This window comes from Sinohyriopsis cumingii, chromosome 15, assembly GCF_028554795.1.
Source record: "Sinohyriopsis cumingii isolate HCF-2022 chromosome 15, ASM2855479v2, whole genome shotgun sequence".
Taxonomy (NCBI): domain Eukaryota; kingdom Metazoa; phylum Mollusca; class Bivalvia; order Unionida; family Unionidae; genus Sinohyriopsis; species Sinohyriopsis cumingii.
In genome coordinates, this window is record NC_142975.1 from 141,315,546 (window position 1) to 141,334,049 (window position 18,504).

Consider the following 18,504-nt stretch of genomic DNA (forward strand, 5'->3'; position numbering starts at 1 on the left):
ATGGTGCCACCTCCCCAAGGCTTTTATGGATTCATGATGATGATGATGATGGCTAAAACCAGATTGACATTCAACAATCATATACCAGGATAAAAGAAATTAAAATTTCTTTTCAGAAAACCTAAAATATCAAGTTATTTTAAATTAGCCAGCATAATCAGAGAGGGGAACCTGAAAAATTCGTTTTCTTTACAAACCTATGTAAAAATACGAAACTATAGATTGTCACCTTGTCACGAGACCTGCTTAGACTGGTCTTCCTTAGTTTGGAGGTTAACTATGACATTTTTGATTAATATTATAGTAATGGTACATGACTATCATGACTATCGCATAAATTTAATTTTTTTATGCTTTCCTCTTTTTACCCCACAAAACAGAAGTCGCGCTTTCTGATTACAAATCTAAGCTTTGTTTTCTTTTTCTTCACCTATATCGCACAGTTAACCCTGAGTGTATTTTATTACGTCTAGATTGTCACGTGATCACAGGTATGATGGTGGCCCAAAACATTTGACAGTGGATTTTACTGTTAAGGATTTAGACAGAAAACCGCTTCGTTCCAGAACTAAAGGTTTGAACCTCATGCATTCATTTATATATTGAAGCAATTGACAATGCTCTGTACAAATCAAAAAGTGAAGAGTACAGAAATAGTGTCGCTTTATATACGGTTTATTTACTGATTACAGAAGTCCGGAATCGTTGCCTTCTGAACAGGAACAACGCCAACATCAGACTAAATTGATGTGACAGGGGCATTTCGTTAAAACATTATCAAAAACAGTTTTATGGAGTCTTACTCTTAACGGATCTCCTTTACCAGAAGGTTAAAACGTGAAACAGTATGTAAATATATACAGCTGATCACTGGGGGTGGCACGTACTAGTCCAACAATGTAAGACATAACACATGTTTTTGTTTTAGTGATATGTCTTACTACCCAAATAACGGCCTTTTATAGTGTGCTCCGATGTCGGTTGATATCGGAATGAGTAGTCAAACTTTCAGGAATATCTCACACACTTGACAGCTAGCCCTACAACGTAAGACATAGTCCGAGTTTCCTCATACACTTGTTACCCCGTTTTTGATATTTGGACATTTATGTTGAGGTATTGGGTCAGAGTGCATTCCCTATCGAAAAGTTGTAATTCGCTGACACCATATGGTGTCGGCATAGGGTAGCCGCTTACTAGCCAGCCCAGAAAACTTGAACGACCTTTCATCAAAAAGTAAATGCATGAAATTGATAGTAATTTCATTTATTTTCTCAGAAGTTGCGATAATAGCATTTGTTATATCTTTAATCTGCTGACAGATGAGACAAAAGTGCATCATTGCTGAAATTTGACCTGGATCTGGCCATTTGCATTCCTAGTCCTGTGACTAAACAACTCGCACAACTTACATGTCAGAGACATCAGAGGTCAGACAGTCATGTGATATCAACAATACACCATTTCTGGTGTTGCTGTAGGAAAACAAATTGAACATATAAATGAAAGTCACATAATTTTTACAGAAAAATGAAAAAATATAAAATTCTCAAAATATTTGTGAAAACAACAACTGAAGAACTGTAAATGTCGCAGCAATTTGAAGAAAACCAGATTCACTGTGCAGAGTGCATATGTCAGTGTCATAGTCACGTGACACCAACAAAAGTATTGCTGACACATACTCGGTACTTCTTGAAAATGGTTTCCTCCACCCTGCTGCAATAGAGACAGGTTTCTGGTCAAATATGTTGAGAAATAAGTGTGTATTATATTCATTTACAAACATTATGTGACATATATATCGTCCAGATTCTGAGTACAACAACTTTGGAAATTTGTTTATTTTCAATATCACATGCCTATATGACCTCTGATGTCAATGACATGTAGGTTGCGAGATTTGTATAGTCATGTGACTTGGAATGCAAATGGCCAGATCCAGGTCAAATTTGAACAACGATGTACTTTCGTCTTGTATGTCAGTGGATCAAAGACATGACTAATGCTATGCTCATGATTTTTGAGAAAATAAATAGTATTTCTATTGATTTCATGCAAGTACCATATGTCAACACCAAATAGTGTTGGTGAATTCCAACTTTTCAACAGGGAATGGACTCTGACCCTAGATCCCAACATAAATGTTCAAATATCAAAAATGGGGTGACAAGGCTCAGAAGAAACTCGTACTAGGTAAGACACATCCAACAATCTTTTTGTTCGGGGGGGTGATGCTGGGACTTACTGCCCAACTACCGGTGCTGAATAACGTGTTTAGATCTTGACTAACAGTGTAATGAAAGTCAAATTTTTAGGAATATCACACAACTGGCAACCAATAACGTCACTTTTATACAAAGTAAAATTATAATGTTTTTGCCAGACTTTACTTCCCCTGATGTCTTTTCTGTATTGAAGATGGCCGCTATTGCTTAACCGACTTGAAGCAGCTGTTCTGTTTTTTAGTGCCATTTTCATGATATTTGTGCTTATTACCTGTCTTCATCTACATTATTGTGTTCATTATGTATTGGCTGTTCAATTCGTATGTGTTTCTTCTTTTCCTTGTTTTGGAAATGAGAACAATTAGACTTTTTCTCAGCTGTCTTGCTCCACTGTTTTTGAACAAACCGCCATCACATGATATTCACAAGTCAACTCATTTATGCTATGATAGACCCTCATTAATTGCTTTAAATGATCACTCCTTGGCTCTCGTCATTATATTGCGCTCTAGACTAAACGAACTGGGACTACATTCATCATTACCTCAATGTAAACAGAAGCGAAAAAAGAAACGTCATTTCAAAGCTGGCCAGCATAGAACAGAAAGAAGAATTCCAGTTATCTCCCTTATTTTGGCTCAACAATTTAAAAACAATTCGACTGTTAATTTAGATAACCTAATTCAAATCCCTATTAATTTATCAACCTTTGTGCCATCTATCTAAGAGATACCTCTGCGTATTGCATTATTCAATGGCCAGTCAGTAGGACCACCGGAAGAGCACACAGAAATAGTTAATTTTATCAACGACCAGAATATTGACGTCTTTTTCCTGGTAGAAACATGGCTAACAAATCAGGCAATGAGCCCAAGTGTGTGGATCTAACACCCACTGGTTACTCCATCAAGACGTTCCACCATAACTCTCGCAGAGGTGGAATTGCTGTCATCACAAAGAACTCATGATCAAACATCTTAACCACACCACAACATTCAGTTTTGACCACACATTGTTTGAACTAGTCCAAACCACACTCACACTGGAACAAAGGTCAGTCCATTTTTTCTGCCTATACCACCCTCGTCCTAGTAGAAAAAACAAGTTGACTGAATCTCTCTTTTTGGAGCAGTTTCCGAATCTCCTGGAGTGTGGAAATTTGATAGGTCGCAACCTGATTATTCTTGCAGATTTCAACTTTGACTGTCCCGGAAACCCAAATACATCAAACTCATTGATTCCATTAATGTTTTAACCTCAAACAGTCACTTAACCAACCCACCCATAAACATGGTCACATTATAGACTTTATTCTTCATAGACCTGATGATAACATTCTATGGTCCTCCCTGGTATCCCATGACCTTCCATCAGATCACCTCTACATTATATGCCATCTTGATGTATCAGTCCCTAACCCTACACCTTCATCTGCTACTTAGAGAAACCTCTGTATGATAAATAGAACCAAACTAATGCATGACATCAAAGCAAACCTAACAACTTGCTTACCTCCTACCACAGAACAACTCGATAACTGCCTGCGTTCATTGCTTGACAAACATGCCCCAGCTACCATGTACAGAGTGTCAATTCAAAAGTTTTCTCCATGGTATAGCAGTGTTAGGGACCAGCTTCACGCTGCTAAAAGAGAGCGCTGTAAAGCTGAGAAGCTTTGGATTTCCACCAGACTCACTATTCATAAGCAAATCTATGAAGCCACTAAGAAGAATGTCACAAATATAGTCCCTGCAGTGAAATTGGCCCACTACACTACTAAGATAATGGAAAGTTCCAGCTGCAAAGAGCTCTTCAAGATTACTAACAATCTAATGTCAAGGAACAAATCTACACCTTCTAGACATGTTTGCAAATTTATTCCATGACAAAGTACAAACCATTAGAGATAAGCTTGACACCACAATTTCAATTGACTCATCACCATACAGTTGGGATACAGAATTTGAATGGCAACCATTAGCAGCATTTGAACCTGTCTCTATGGATTTCGTACGTACAATTCTGATGAAGAGTGCACCAAAGTCATGTGAACTTGATCCAATTCCAACATCACTGCTGCTTGAGTGCTTAGATCCAATATTGCTTTCACTAACTGATGTTATTAATACCTCTCTCTCATCTGGGGAATTTCCATCATTTTTCAAAACTGCCATTGTAAAGCCTTTGCTGAAGAAACCAGCACTAGACTATAACAATCTAAATAACTACTGTCCAGTTTCTAATCTCATATTCATATAAAAAATCTTAGAAAAGGTTGTTCTATCCCAGCTTGTATCTCATAGAAAAGGTTGTTCTATCCCAGCTTGTATCTCATCTGAATTCAGAGTCTTTTTAGCAGTGTACAATCTGCATATCGCCCTTGCAACAGTACTGAAACTGCTCTTCTAAATGATTACAAAAACAAATACCATGAAAGTATAGTAAAACCTGTCTTGAGAGACCACTGCTATGAGAGACTGCCTGTTTTGAGAGACCAGAATCTCCTTGCACAGATTTATTGATTATATAGTGTTAGAACCTGTTGTGAGAGCTGACTTGAGAGACCATTATTTTTTTGGCAGAGGGGTGGTCTTTCAAGACAGGTCCTACTGTGTATCATTTTTTACCAGTTATTTGAGGCCATTAGCTTCAACCAAACTGGCAAATTCAGCAAGGCAATAATGATAGTGTATTACTGCCATTAAAATGTAGTTTTTCGGTTGTAATTTTAATTATGTAATAAGTATCAGGTACTATGTTAAGATTCATTCTTCCATTCTCTTTGATGACCCAAGTTGTAAATGAAAATGGTGCCAATCTGACATCCAATATGTCCTCCACAGCAGCTAATTAAAAAATCTTGTTATTGTTGAGAAAGTTAGAGATGGTTTGACACATAACATTTTAAAGAAAGAAAAGGTCTTACCTGAATTCCTGGAAATTCTTTTTTCCCAGTAGAGCATCAGTCCCTTCAGGTATAATTGTTGATGGATTTATATGATACCAGGTACATATTATGGTCATTTTCTCATTATCTGAAGATCAGGGCATGTGTTTTGTAAAATGCAGGAGAGCAGCACACAGCACTCTTGGTAGTCTTGAGGGGAGTTATTCACTCTTATATATTTACATCTTCATTTATGGCACATCATTGTTTATGGCACATAGTATCATATATCAAAATGGCAGAACCTGTAAAAATATCAGTATTTGCAAAAGGCATCTTCCATGAAATCTGAGACAGAAATTGAGAAGTTGCTCAGAAAGACATCTGGAAATATTTGTTTTGAGCAATAAGATTGGGGAGTGATGGATTGCTCTCCTGGAAGCAATTTTAGGAGCGTGATCATGGTCCTCAAAACACAAGGACAAAAGATCATCAAGTTTACAAATCTTTATGCTCCCATCATATTTTTAGAGTTACTGCCCATTCTATGTTACTTCTGGATGCAGAATTTTGTAAATGCAACTCTTGTTGCAGTTTTTAGTGAATATTATGGTCATCTGTCGACAAATCATTGTACTTGAAACCATTTTCGGAAAAGTTGTGTCTGATTTTACTATAGATTCAGCTCCATAACCTGGTAGAGCCCAGGGCTGTATAGAGCGATTATGACCCCTGGGGCAAGAAACACCTGGGCCTTTCCTAGTTCTTGTTCAAACAAAAGTTTTCATTTATAAAATCAAAAAGTGTTGCCCCTCCCCCTTGTTGGCCCAGGGTAGGGGTGAGATGTATGGGGAGGCAGAGGTATATATGTGAACAGATTGCACATCATTCCTTTAAGGGGCAGGTCCATTAGCTTGATGTGCAATTTTTTTTTATAATCATGTTTACCAGAGCTACTAATAAGTTAAATTTTGTAAACTGTAGGTGTTGCAGTGTTTTTATTATATGGAACATTTTGCACATTTAAAATATATTTTGTGATCTTGAACTCTTATTTCTCTTGCCTGGTTTGACCTAAAAGTACCTCTTTCTCATTTCCTGTCCATGTTATTTACCTTGCGACCCAAGGTGTTTCTGACTACCTTTGCCAAAGACATGGATTTTTATAACTTTGTGACAAGTCCAGATATGGTTTCATTCATTGGTCAGTGCTCAGGCAAATTTAGATTTTTTATTTCAATAAACCTGACAACCACTTAGAATCCAGTAGGGACATGATCTGAAATTAGAGGAGTGCTTGGCATTAGGCTATCATATTTTTCAAGACTTGTTGATCAAAGATGGGGCAATACTTGTGTGCCTTTTTGGTCATTGCCATGTCTCGTAAGCATTGTTTGACATAGTTTAGACAACATGTTCCAGATAAAATAATAGATACTGGCATGTTGTGTACTATTTGTAGTCCTCTTATTTTAAGGTACAGGCCATGATGATTTAGTGGTTAACATGCCATATGTGTGACTTAGTGGGTGAGAGCTCTGCTCCTACCATCGAATCAGCATAAGTTGACTAGCCTAGTGTGTCCCAGGGCAAAGCACTTTATTCTGATTGTCTCTGCAGTAAATGTCCTACTTGTATTTCTGTGCATTGCAACACTGGACACCAAAACACCCTTATAATTTCCAACCAGTACAATCTTATAGAAGCAGACTTCATTACCTCTGTATGGACCATATTAAACAATAAGAACAGACTTTGGAATACCAATAGCTATCATCAGACAGATAAGTGGGTGAGCCTTATGATCTGTGATCCTGGTTTGACTTCATTGGACTATTGTTCGGGAATTGTAGAGAAGTAATAAACTGGAAACATTATTTGTTTCGGCCATGTTGAGGATGAACTATTGCTGTAGTGGAGGTAGTAACACTTCATTCGGAGTACATTTTCCAAAATCATATGATAAATATAGAGTTTTATGTGGTTTGTGGAAAATGCAATAAAAATTTGCAACAATTTGGTGAATATATTGATGAGTTTGAATTTCGTAGCTGGTACTGTGGAAATCAAATTGCCAAGCGTCTAATGACACTAGCTAAAATTTTGACAAACTTCAAACCACAGTTTTTAGAAGGTTCATATAATACAATTATACCTATCTTGAAAGATTGCTAGTGTGAGACCATATTCAGAGTGCACTTAATGATTGTATAACCCTATGACATTTTATGAGAGACAACCTGTGATACCAAAATAATAAAATCATGCTTAATCATTGAACAAAAGATTTTGTGTGTTGTACAGATATCTTCTTGATGAACCATTAAGGGCATTGTGAATATATTGCAATATTGTTTATATTTTATTCCATTCAATTTTTAGGCCCCAGTTATATGGTTTTTGAACATGGGAGAAGCCACCTCAGCATCAGGAGGGAGTGGTGCCCAATTTTTTCAGCTTCAGGTTACAGGTAAAGTAAAAGATCAGATGATTCATTATTTTAATAGCTACTCTTGTACTCATTATAACATTATTCCAGATGTAACACTGTAATGTTATGTACCCATGACCAAAGGGATCAAAATAATAATTTTTAAAAAAAACTTTGAACATCCATCAGCTGGAAAATTTACATCAAAATTAAAATAACTGATTTGGACATCACCAGTGCCTTTACAGCAGCATTTGGCTTTCATTACCCACTGTGTCAGATATTTTAATCCTGACAAGCGATAAGTAGTGCTAATTTACCTATGTCTCTAATGCGTCACTATCATCAGTCAGTGTCAGATATTGTAAACATGACAAGCTATAAGCAGTGCTAAATTACCTGCCTCTAATGAACTTTTTTTGTAATCAGTGTCAGATAGTGTAATCCTGGCAAACAACAGCAGTGTTAAATTACCCATATGTCTACCACTCCGGTGGCCTAGTGGTTAGAGTGTCCAAGTCATACCAGAGACTTCAAAAAATGGTACTAACAGCTGCCTTGCTTGGTGCTCAGCATTAACAGGTTAGTGTTAGGACTAGTCAGCATGGTGTCAGGATAATGTGACTGGGTGAGATGCATGATGCCCCAGTGCTAGACATCACTATAAACTGCCACATTGCAAACATCGTAGCGATATGACTGAAAAATTGTTAAAGCTATGTTAAAATTCCAAATCACACACACATCCATATGTCTAATGAGTCACTATTGTAATCATTGTCAAATATTTTAATCCTGACAAACAATAAGCAGTGCTAAATTACCTATATCTCTGATGAGTCACTATCATCATTCAGTGTTAGATATTGTAAACTTGACAAGCTATAAGCAGTGCTAAATTACCCATATCTCTAATGAGTTACTATTGTAATCAATGTTGGATATTTTAATCAAATGAGCTACAGCAGTGCTAAATTGTCCATATCTCTAATGAGTCACTATTGTAATCAATGTCAGATATTTTTATCCAGATGAACTATAGCATGCTAAATTGTCGAAATCTCTAATGAGTCACTATTGTAATCATTGTCAAATATTTTAATCCTGACAAGCGATAAGCAGTGCTAAATTACATGTCTCTAATGAGTCGCTATTATCAGTGTCAGATATTGTAAACCTGACAAGCTATAAGCAGTGCTAAATTACCCATATATCTAATGAGTCACTATTGTAATCAATGTCAGATATTTTAGTCAGATGAGCTACAGTAGTGCTAAATTGCCCATATCTCTGATGAGTCACTATTGTAATCAGTGTCAGATATTTTTATCCAGATGAACTATAGCAGTGCTAAATTGCCCATGTTTCTAATGAGTCACTATTGTAATCAATGTCAAATATTTTAATCCTGACAAGCCATAAGCAGTGCTAAATTACCTATGTCTCTAATGCGTCACAATCATCAGTGTCAGATATTGTAAACCTGACAAACAACAGCAGTGCTAAATTACCTATATATCTAATGGGTCACTGTTGTAATCAATGTCGGATATTTTAATCAGATGAGCTACAGCCGTGCTAAATTACCCATGCTCCCAGGGCATGCAATTTCATGATTCACACCAAAATTTGTAAAATGTTGCACTCTTGGAAAGCAGTCATGAATGAGAACTTTTGCAAATTAGTTCAGTCACACATATAAAAATGTACTCTGTGCAGCAGTATGCAAATTGTATTTCTGTTATGATAAATTGAACAAATAAGGAATTAAAAATAAGTTCAAAAGTAAGGATATTCTTTTTTATCACCATCCCTCTTCCATTCCAAAGTCTGCAGCTGTACATTAATACTATAGGGTGCTTGAAAATCTCGCTAATTATTTATAACCGAAACATGTTTCCTAGAAAGGTTCTGCTATTGATAGCCTTTCCTTTCATATACACATGCACAAACTTTGGTCCATTTCTGTAATGTAAAATCAACCATAGCAGGATGTAAAATTGCTGATGATTTTCAGTGTCAGGTTAGAGGTGGTGGTAATGTGGCAAGTGGAAAGTAAGTGGGAGAATGAAGCAGGTAGTGGAGTTTCTTGTGAAACTGAGAACACTATTTCATTGTCAGATGCATAGTTAGATTTACCGACAAAAAGAAACCAAAATGTGCAGCAAAGTTTCAGAACTCATGGTTGTTAGCAGAGTTCTTGCTAGGATTTTAAAACTAGGAGTCCAAGACTCCCATTTTTGTAAAAATTAGAGTCCCACCAGTAAAAGTTGCTATCCCCTCCTAGAAATTGTGAACTTTGCAGATTAGAAGAACTATTGATTGCCTCTGAGTTTAATTTATGCATTCTTTTTATTACTGACATGTAGCTCTTGTTTGTCCATCAGAATGTGGTTAAATTTTGTAAATCCAAGGAAAGATCTTATTCCAAACACTAAGCCAGGCATCACATACTTTCTTACACTTGGCGGTTGTCCAATCCAAATTATCAGTTCAAGCACTCTCCTGAATCTCATTACCATCTTCATCAGTTTGCCATTTAACCCCAAATGGAATCCATTAATACAATTGAGTGTTTTTTGTGGGATATGTTAGATTTAAGATAGAATATAGTATTACCTGTATTTATGAGTTAATTAATACAACACTATTCACTTAAATCACTTGAATAAATAGTAAAGAAAACATTAAACTTTCAGTGTAGACATCCAGCAAAAGTAAAGCTTGTTCTTTGAAAGATAAATTGGATGTTTTAAATCAACCTAATTCTGGTGATACGTTATGTTGTTGAAAAGGACCAAAGCTGTGCTATGGAAATGCTTAGCACTATTGATGTGGACTGCCCCACTATTTAATGTACTGTTTAATGTAAGGTTGATACTGAAATCCTCCAGTACTTTTGAGGTGATAGAAACAAAAACATAGATTCCTATCTGCAGGAAGTAGGCTTTACCATTGACAGTGATGAGGATGACCCAGATTGGAGACAGGACTGTTTTGACTAGAAAGTTGGACAGTCAGCGTTTAAAGATTATGTAGCTTATAAACATTAGGCTTTTTTTATGTAAAAAAAAACCCCAGAAAAATCAGGACTCAGACTATGCACATCTTGTGAGTGAACAGTTTTATTGGCTCTGCTGGTCTGTTGTCCTCTGGCACAAGTTTGTTATAACAAATCTTCTTAAGCCTCCTGGAAAAATGCTGTAAAACTTTGCACACACAATCATTCCATGGTTTAGTTGGCCCTAAATGAAAATGGACAACCAGCATGGTTTTAACTGCAGCCATGTTTAAGTCCCTCAGTTTTTTCTTTTGCCTTCTCAAGGAAAGTTATTATCATTATTATTATTATTATTATTATTATTATTATTATTATTATTATTAATGTATTTATTTATATATACTGCAGCAAGAGCTGTGAGGAACATTTAATCAAAAGCTGTAAAAGCTTTTACAATGTGAAGACAATAAAAGTTGATTTTTAATCACATTTTTATAAATTTAATGAAATTATTGCTTTTGTCTAGAAAATGTTTTTTCTAAACATTTTTTGTGTTCCAGTTGCATCAGCCAAGTTAACAAATACTGGAGGACTATTTTCCTCCAAGCCAGATCCTTTCCTTGAACTGAGTGTTGATGGGCAGCCACCTAGAAAAACTGAAGTTTGTAAAAAGACTGTTACTCCAAAATGGGATGAACACTTTACTGTGTAAGAGTCTATAGTTATTTATTACTCTTTTGTGTCTGTTAATGTGTAACTATATGATAGTAACATCATCATCTCTAATAAATTTCCACCATGATCCCAAAGCTTTACATTGTTGGGATTATTTGGTTGGTGTTTACATGGTAAATTTTGCTAATAGTGAAAACTTATGATAGTAACATTTTGTGATGGACATATTGTAAAACATTAATGAATATTTCACAACTAGAGCCACAGGATTATAATCCCTCCCACTTTTTAAAAAAGTGTCATGGACATTATGATACCATTCATCTGTCTTGTCATCCATTTATTTGTAGCCACTTACCCACCAAAACCATTAAGTGGAAATTCACCAGTCTTGGTGCATAGGTTACCCTACAAGAGGGTTATGATTATTGGGCCTATCTATTTGAGTCCCAAAAAGGAGGACAGAGGTCAGATTTTCAATTATCATGATATTTTTACAGATTTTTTAAAACAAACTTTGCCCTTTTGCATTTATAAGAATGGAAAACATACTGTCTATAACAGATATTGTGTGATAATCCTCTGAGTCAGAGTCTGGTAAGCAGAGGTAGTCAGGGGTGTGCAGAGTCTGATAAGCAGAGGTAGTCAGGGGTGTACAGTGTCTGGTAAGCAGAGGTAGTCATGGGTGTGCAGATTCTGGTAAGCAGAGGTAGTCAGGGGTGTGCAGCAGTCTGGTAAGCAGAGGTAGTCAGGGGTGTGCAGCAGTCTGGTAAGCAGAGGTAGTCAGGGGTGTGCAGCAGTCTGATAAACAGAGGTAGTCAGGGGTGTGCAGAGATAGTCAGGGGTGTGCAGCAGTCTGGTAAGCAGAGGTAGTCAGGGGTGTGCAGCAGTCTGATAAACAGAGGTAGTCAGGGGTGTGCAGAGGTAGTCAGGGGTGTGCAGCAGTCTGATAAACAGAGGTAGGCAGGGGTGTGCAGCAGTCTGATAAGCAGAGGTAGTCAGGGGTGTGCAGTGTATGGTAAGCAGAGGTAGTCAGGGGTGTGCAGAGTCTGGTAAGCAGAGGTAGTCGGGTGTGCAGAGTGGTAAGCAGAGGTAGTCATGGGTTTGCAGTGTCTAGTAAGCAGAGGTAGTCAGGGGTGTGCTGCAGTGATGTTGTATAAAGCAAAACAAGTCTAGCTCTAACTTTGAATTAATTTCACCATTTCAGGGAATGGGGTGGAACATCAACCATTGGGTAAAGAAGATGCATTTGAGTGTGCTTGCCTACTTTTGGTTTCTTAAGTTGTTATGGATTGTGTAACTTGGATGAAACACAGTCAAGTATTACAGTGTTTATCATTATTTCTATTCTCTGACATGTACAACTAAAATTGCTTTATCAGATATCTCCGCTTGATTTACTGAGATACACATCTGGTATCATTGCCTGATTTATTCAGATACATGTCATGCTAGATTTACTACTTGGTATCACTGCTAGATTTACTCAGATACACATCTGATATCACTGCTAGATTTACTCAGATGCACATCTGGCATTGTTGCTTGACTTACTCATATACATGTCATGCTAGATTTACTCAGATACACATCTCGTATCATTGCTATTTACTCTGATACACATCAGGTATCACTACTAGATTTACTCAGATACATATCTGGTACTATCAGACACCCAAACGCAATACAAAAGAAATATTGCTTGTTTTGCTAAGTATAGGTAAATTTAAAAGAAAATTTCCATGTAGCAACCAATTTAACTTCATTGATCGATTAAACTTGTTAACCACAATTGCAGTATGGGTACAATTCCAAATTGACCCTGGTGTGTTGTGAATGTTTAATGTGTTGATGATTCCTGGAAACTCTTTGAAATATAGATACATCTGTAGTATTCAGTATTCTTGCTCATGCAGCAGCTAATTTCTCAGGTTTTCTTATTGAAAGCTCTGGATGTCGATGTTTAATGTAGCAGAACCTGTTGTTCCACTTATCCTCTCCCCTAATGTGGGTCCATTAAGAAAAGAAAAAAAAGAAGGTAAAAAAAAAGAACTCCAACTTTTACCTTTCTGCTCATGCACAGGCAAAATAACCTATGGAAAATGATGTTTCTAATACAACTTGGCATTCGTCTCTTGGAAAATCTGTTGAAAGCCAATGTATTCAGAAATAGCCCCCAAAATGTCTTTCCTACTCACATTTCAGGAGAAAATGACAAACACATCTGGGGCCAAATGAGTTAAGCAAAAAAAAAAAAGAACTGCAACTTTTACCCTTCTGCTCATGCGCGAGCCAGATATCCAATGAAAAACGATGTTTCTAACACAAATAGGCATTAGGTTATTTGAAAATCACCTGGAAGTTGATGTATTAGGATGTATTCAGAAATGTTTCCTACTTGAATTTCAGGTGAAAATGACAAAAACCTCCAGGGGTTAATGTGTTAAATGAAAATGGTGTCAAGCTGACATTTAACATAGTCACCTTGATGGCCATCTTTAAAATTTGTTATAGCTACTCATGAAAAGATGCTCATTTCTTTATATGAACTTTACTTGAAGTCTTCCTGCAATGCCTAGTTGGTCCTAAATGAAAATGGTACTTATCTAACATTCAATAAGGCCACCATTGCATCTATCTTGAAAATTTCTCAACTCCTCCTGAACAGATGGCCATATTAACATTGAAGTTGTCATGAAAAGACTTCAAATCATGTCTAGTTGAGTGTAACTGATAATTGTGCCCATCAGACATGCCCTTGGAGTCCCAATATGGCTGCCATGTATGGTCATATCAACATAGTGCTTTTCTGAAGTCTAATTGGTCCTAAATGAAAGTGCTGCTGATCTGACATCCATTATTGTCACCATTGCAGCCAGCTTGAAATTCTTGTCACTACTCCACTTGAATATATAGTTCAAGACTTGTGATGTTATCAAATGAAAATGGTTGTGATCTGACCTCCAAATATTGTTATTATTTATCCTGATTGGATGGCAAGCACATGCCATGGGGTTTGGCCACCTGATATCCTCTTAAAAATATTGGTATGACTATTCCTGAATGGATAATCGTAGTGAATGGGTTTCCATTAAAAGACAGGTATCTTGTGAACATATTGAATGCAAACATAAGAAAACAGTTTGTTACCAAGTTTAGTATGTTGGAGATTTGCAACAGTTTCAGAGATGGCTTGAATAATCTGCAATTAGAATGAAGAAATGGGCTTAATTGTGGTTTTGGTGCCATTAGAATATCAGATCGAATTCTCATTTGCACTCTGTATACATGCTGTTATTCCTGGAATCATGAAACTTGTTTCTGGGATGCACCTTGACAAATAGAACAGATGTACTGTTATTCATAAGTTTATAGACTCCAGCTTGCAATTTAGATTATCACTATAGCAACAAAAAATTTAAAACTAGCAAGTGAAAACTGTCAACTGGTCAACAGAATGTCACAGTAACAAACATTTCAAATTTTAGACAGGTTTTTGCATTTAGCTCATGGTCAGGAATCCTGATGCACTACAGCCTTGTCATAATAATAGGTAATGTGTACTACATCCTTGTCATAATAAATAGGTCACATACCTATTTTTTGCGCTTCACTGATTTGGTGACATTTTGTTTTCACTGTCAATGTCAGGATTATTAAACTAGATAGCTTTATACATATATTAGCACCATACCCATATATAAAAGGTATTCTTCTTACTATTCTAATTGGAATTCTCTTCTTCATACTTTCCAGTTTGACAATAGATTCCTATTTTCAGCATCTTTCTTCATATTATAACATTATTTTGTATGGATTAATATATTAATATTCACCTGAACCACATAATGTTCATGTTTAAGAAAAACAGTATCCTTTTTCAGTTTCTGATCACAATTTGTGAATGTATTCTGCAAAATAAACATAACATTTACTTCATATGACCATGCAGTTGATACATTTCTACATTAGTTGCTGGTAGGCTTTTTCTACTATGATGTTAAACATAACACCAAACCATGCCTTAGTCAAGGGAGGTAATGATGTCTTTAATTTTTGACAGTGTAGTTCTTCATTAATTTCAGCATTTTGCCTGCAGTAAATTTCACCCAAAAAACTGCTTTTTAATCTCCACTTGATGTTCTTTAAAAAAAAGCATGATAAATTAAGATTTTCTCCAATATTGACTTGTGTGTGTCATTTCTATTTGATAAGGTGTGTAGACATATTATATCTGAATAGATTAGGGTTTGGACCTTAATATAAGAACACCTAGCTCTGGTTTGTACCTTCATTGTAAATCACACCATGTATGTGGTAAAAGTATATGATGTTACCCTTTTTTGCCCCTATATCTATCCAGTTTGTTTTGTGTTGTTGCAGTTTCCAGGCACTGGTGTGGCATTCATATTCCATACACACACTTCTATTTTTACAAAATTTTACTGTTATTTTGCACCTTTTCCCATGAAAATTTGACTGAGTTATCCATTTTGACCCATAAGTTAGCCAGTCCATGTGTCTTGAACTGATGTTTCTTCAGGGAGAGGACCTCTCTTTGAATTTGGGAGGTCGCTGGTTCGAACCCCAGAAGAGTCATACCAAAGACTTATAAAAATGATACTTGCAGTTGCCTTGATTGGCGCTCAGCATTAAGAGGTTAGTTTTAGGACTGGTCAGCCTGGTGTCAGGATAATGTGACTGGGTGGGACATCATGTTACATGTCTGCAGCATGATGTCCCAGTACTAGACATCACTATAAGCTTTCACACTTCAAACATCGTAACGATATGACTGACAAATTGTTAAAGCTAATCTTCAAGGAGAACACTGGTCTGGATACTGTACTTTATATGCATCATAGTCATGGTAGTCATTTAATGTACAAATTGCCCAATTCAAACAGTCCTTCAGTGTTTAAAACTTTTATTTCAGGCTGGTGACTCCCTACTCCCACTTAGAATTCAAAGTTCTGAGCCAGAATACAGTACGTAACAACACTCTGTTAGGACAATTGAGTGTTGACCTTTATCCACTTCTTGAAGAGAATCAGGGGAAATGTAAGTATCATGCATTTTACTGATGCTGTTGCTTATGGTAACAGCCAAAACTGCATTGTAATACCGAATTCCTGCTTTTGTTTTTTTTAGCAAGACTGAATAGATTATTCACCTCCACTTCTTTCTCAAGATTGTCAAAAGGTATCATGATGTTTTCAAACCAATCTCAGTACAAAATTTGTGTACTTTAGATCAGAGGGCCTGAAAATTGTTGTAGTCAGAGGTCTTAGACTGATTTCTTTTAGCCACAGACCAGTCTTTTGTAGCCAGTACTAGACCATCTGACCTTTTAATGTTTCTTGTTTTTTCTTATACATTGAAGAACACATGTTTTTTAATCCTTGAAACATCAGAAAAGAGTCATAAAAGTGCACTAATGCAAGCGAATGTCACTCGATAATGGGATGTTGGTTGATTAAAATTCTCCTGAAATTCTGCATATTTTACATATTATGTGCTGGTCACCAGTCTAAGCTAGCAGCAGAGGGGGCGAATCGGACATTTTGTCCAATCGTTATTTGGCTTAATTATTACTTTCTGCACTCAACGATCTAGTGTCGTCAGCGCCTGGTAAAAAAAAAACGACGACGTCGTTGGGGGATCGTCGCGTCGTCATTTGGTTTAATTAACACCTTCTGCGCGTCGATCCCCAGTGTCGTCAGCGTCCGGTAAGCACATCGACGACCGCGTCGATGTCATCGCCCCCTCTGCTGCTAAGTGGTTATTTACAATGAAAATTATTTACAACTAACCGAATATTTGGTCAAGTCCGATACGATATCGTGTCCGAGGATCATGTAAATTTATCGTTACAAATCCATGTGGGGTCGACTGAGCATGACTAAAAAAGTTTCGAAAACCATTAAAGTCCATGTCACCGCCGCACCATGTCTGCCAAATATTTCGTAGCGTGTGTGTATCAACGCCGTTGAACACAGCAAGAATATTACAGTTGTCTCTAATTACTTTTGGAATCTGAGTGTATCGTTGAGTGACATATATCACGTCAGTGTTTTTATGCCTGCCTCTGGAAAATATCCTAGCTGGGTTTTTTTGATTGTCTAACATAACATCATCGTACACGACTAGATTGTTAACGTCGCCATCAATATCATCAATACCCGGTGCATCATTGATATCTGTAATAAACTCGATGACATTTTTTTTAGCGATCGCTGATGCATTCTCGTTGAAATCTTTCAACACCTCGTAGCATCGTTGATCATCTACGCTAGGAGCAACCAAATACAACTTATCCCACTTCATCCATCTCATTATTAAATTGAGTAACAATTGCGTCTTGCCGGATCCAGATGGTCCGATGATAATCATCCGGATCGAGTTTGGTAACGCTGCAACATGCTTAACTGGTTCTCTTGTTTTAGTCGCCGAAAAATCAATTATATTCATATCTCTATACATAAATTATGGATCTATATTGTGTGAAGTGTAGAGTGCGTACTGGCACAAATGATATGACAACCGTTACGACAAGAAATAACAGATCGGCGCTTACTGGTAAGTGTGTACAATGCGGTACAAAGAAATTTAGATTTATTTCTATTAGACCCGGAGATGTTTTAAAAAAAAGCGAGGAGGTGACATCGCAGCCAAATTGGCAAAACTCCCCGGAACACCGTGGGCAAAGTATCCAGGAGAAAAACACCTCCCAGGATATAACTACTGTGGCCCCGGAACACGATTAGATATTAGACTCGATGATCAAAATCAGCCCAAACCCGGTGAGTATCCAATAAACGCTATCGATAAGGCGTGTCATGCTCATGATGTTGCTTACAAAAGTAGCGATCTGCAACAGCGTCATATCGCGGATGTAAAATTAATTCACGCGCTAAATGCTATTCCTGATAAATCCGTCAAAGAAAAATTGGCCTCATGGTTGGTAAAATCGGCTATGAAAGGTAAATTAATGATTGGCGCTGGTAATTAATAACAATCATCCAAGAAAAACGATGGATTCCATCTATTATTCTCCGAGAGGATACTGGAAGGGGAAGGCCGCAATTGGTAAGCTTGCAAGCGCTGCAAAGGTAACAAAGACCACTGCGGCTAATTGGTTATCCAAACAGGCTATATGGCAAATCTATCTACCACCGCCTAAACAAATCAACTTCTCGCGCTTTGATGTCAGCGTACCTAATGAAGTTCATCAGGCTGATATACTATTTCTGCCGCATGACAACGGTTACAAATACGCGCT

At 36.9% G+C, this 18,504-nt stretch overlaps 1 protein-coding gene across 1 annotated transcript in view; it reads left to right on the forward strand.

Annotated features, from left to right (window-relative positions):
• The first annotated feature begins 480 nt into the window (after window positions 1-480).
• LOC149782929 (E3 ubiquitin-protein ligase Su(dx)-like) overlaps window positions 481-18,504 on the forward strand; it is a 98,786-nt gene continuing 80,762 nt past the window's right edge. The window contains exons 1-4 of the mRNA XM_089934486.1: window positions 481-574; window positions 7,498-7,585; window positions 11,108-11,255; window positions 16,159-16,283. Coding sequence (XP_089790612.1) covers window positions 7,522-7,585; window positions 11,108-11,255; window positions 16,159-16,283 — 337 coding nt within the window. The 5' untranslated portion in view covers window positions 481-574; window positions 7,498-7,521. The remainder of the gene's footprint in view (window positions 575-7,497; window positions 7,586-11,107; window positions 11,256-16,158; window positions 16,284-18,504) is intronic.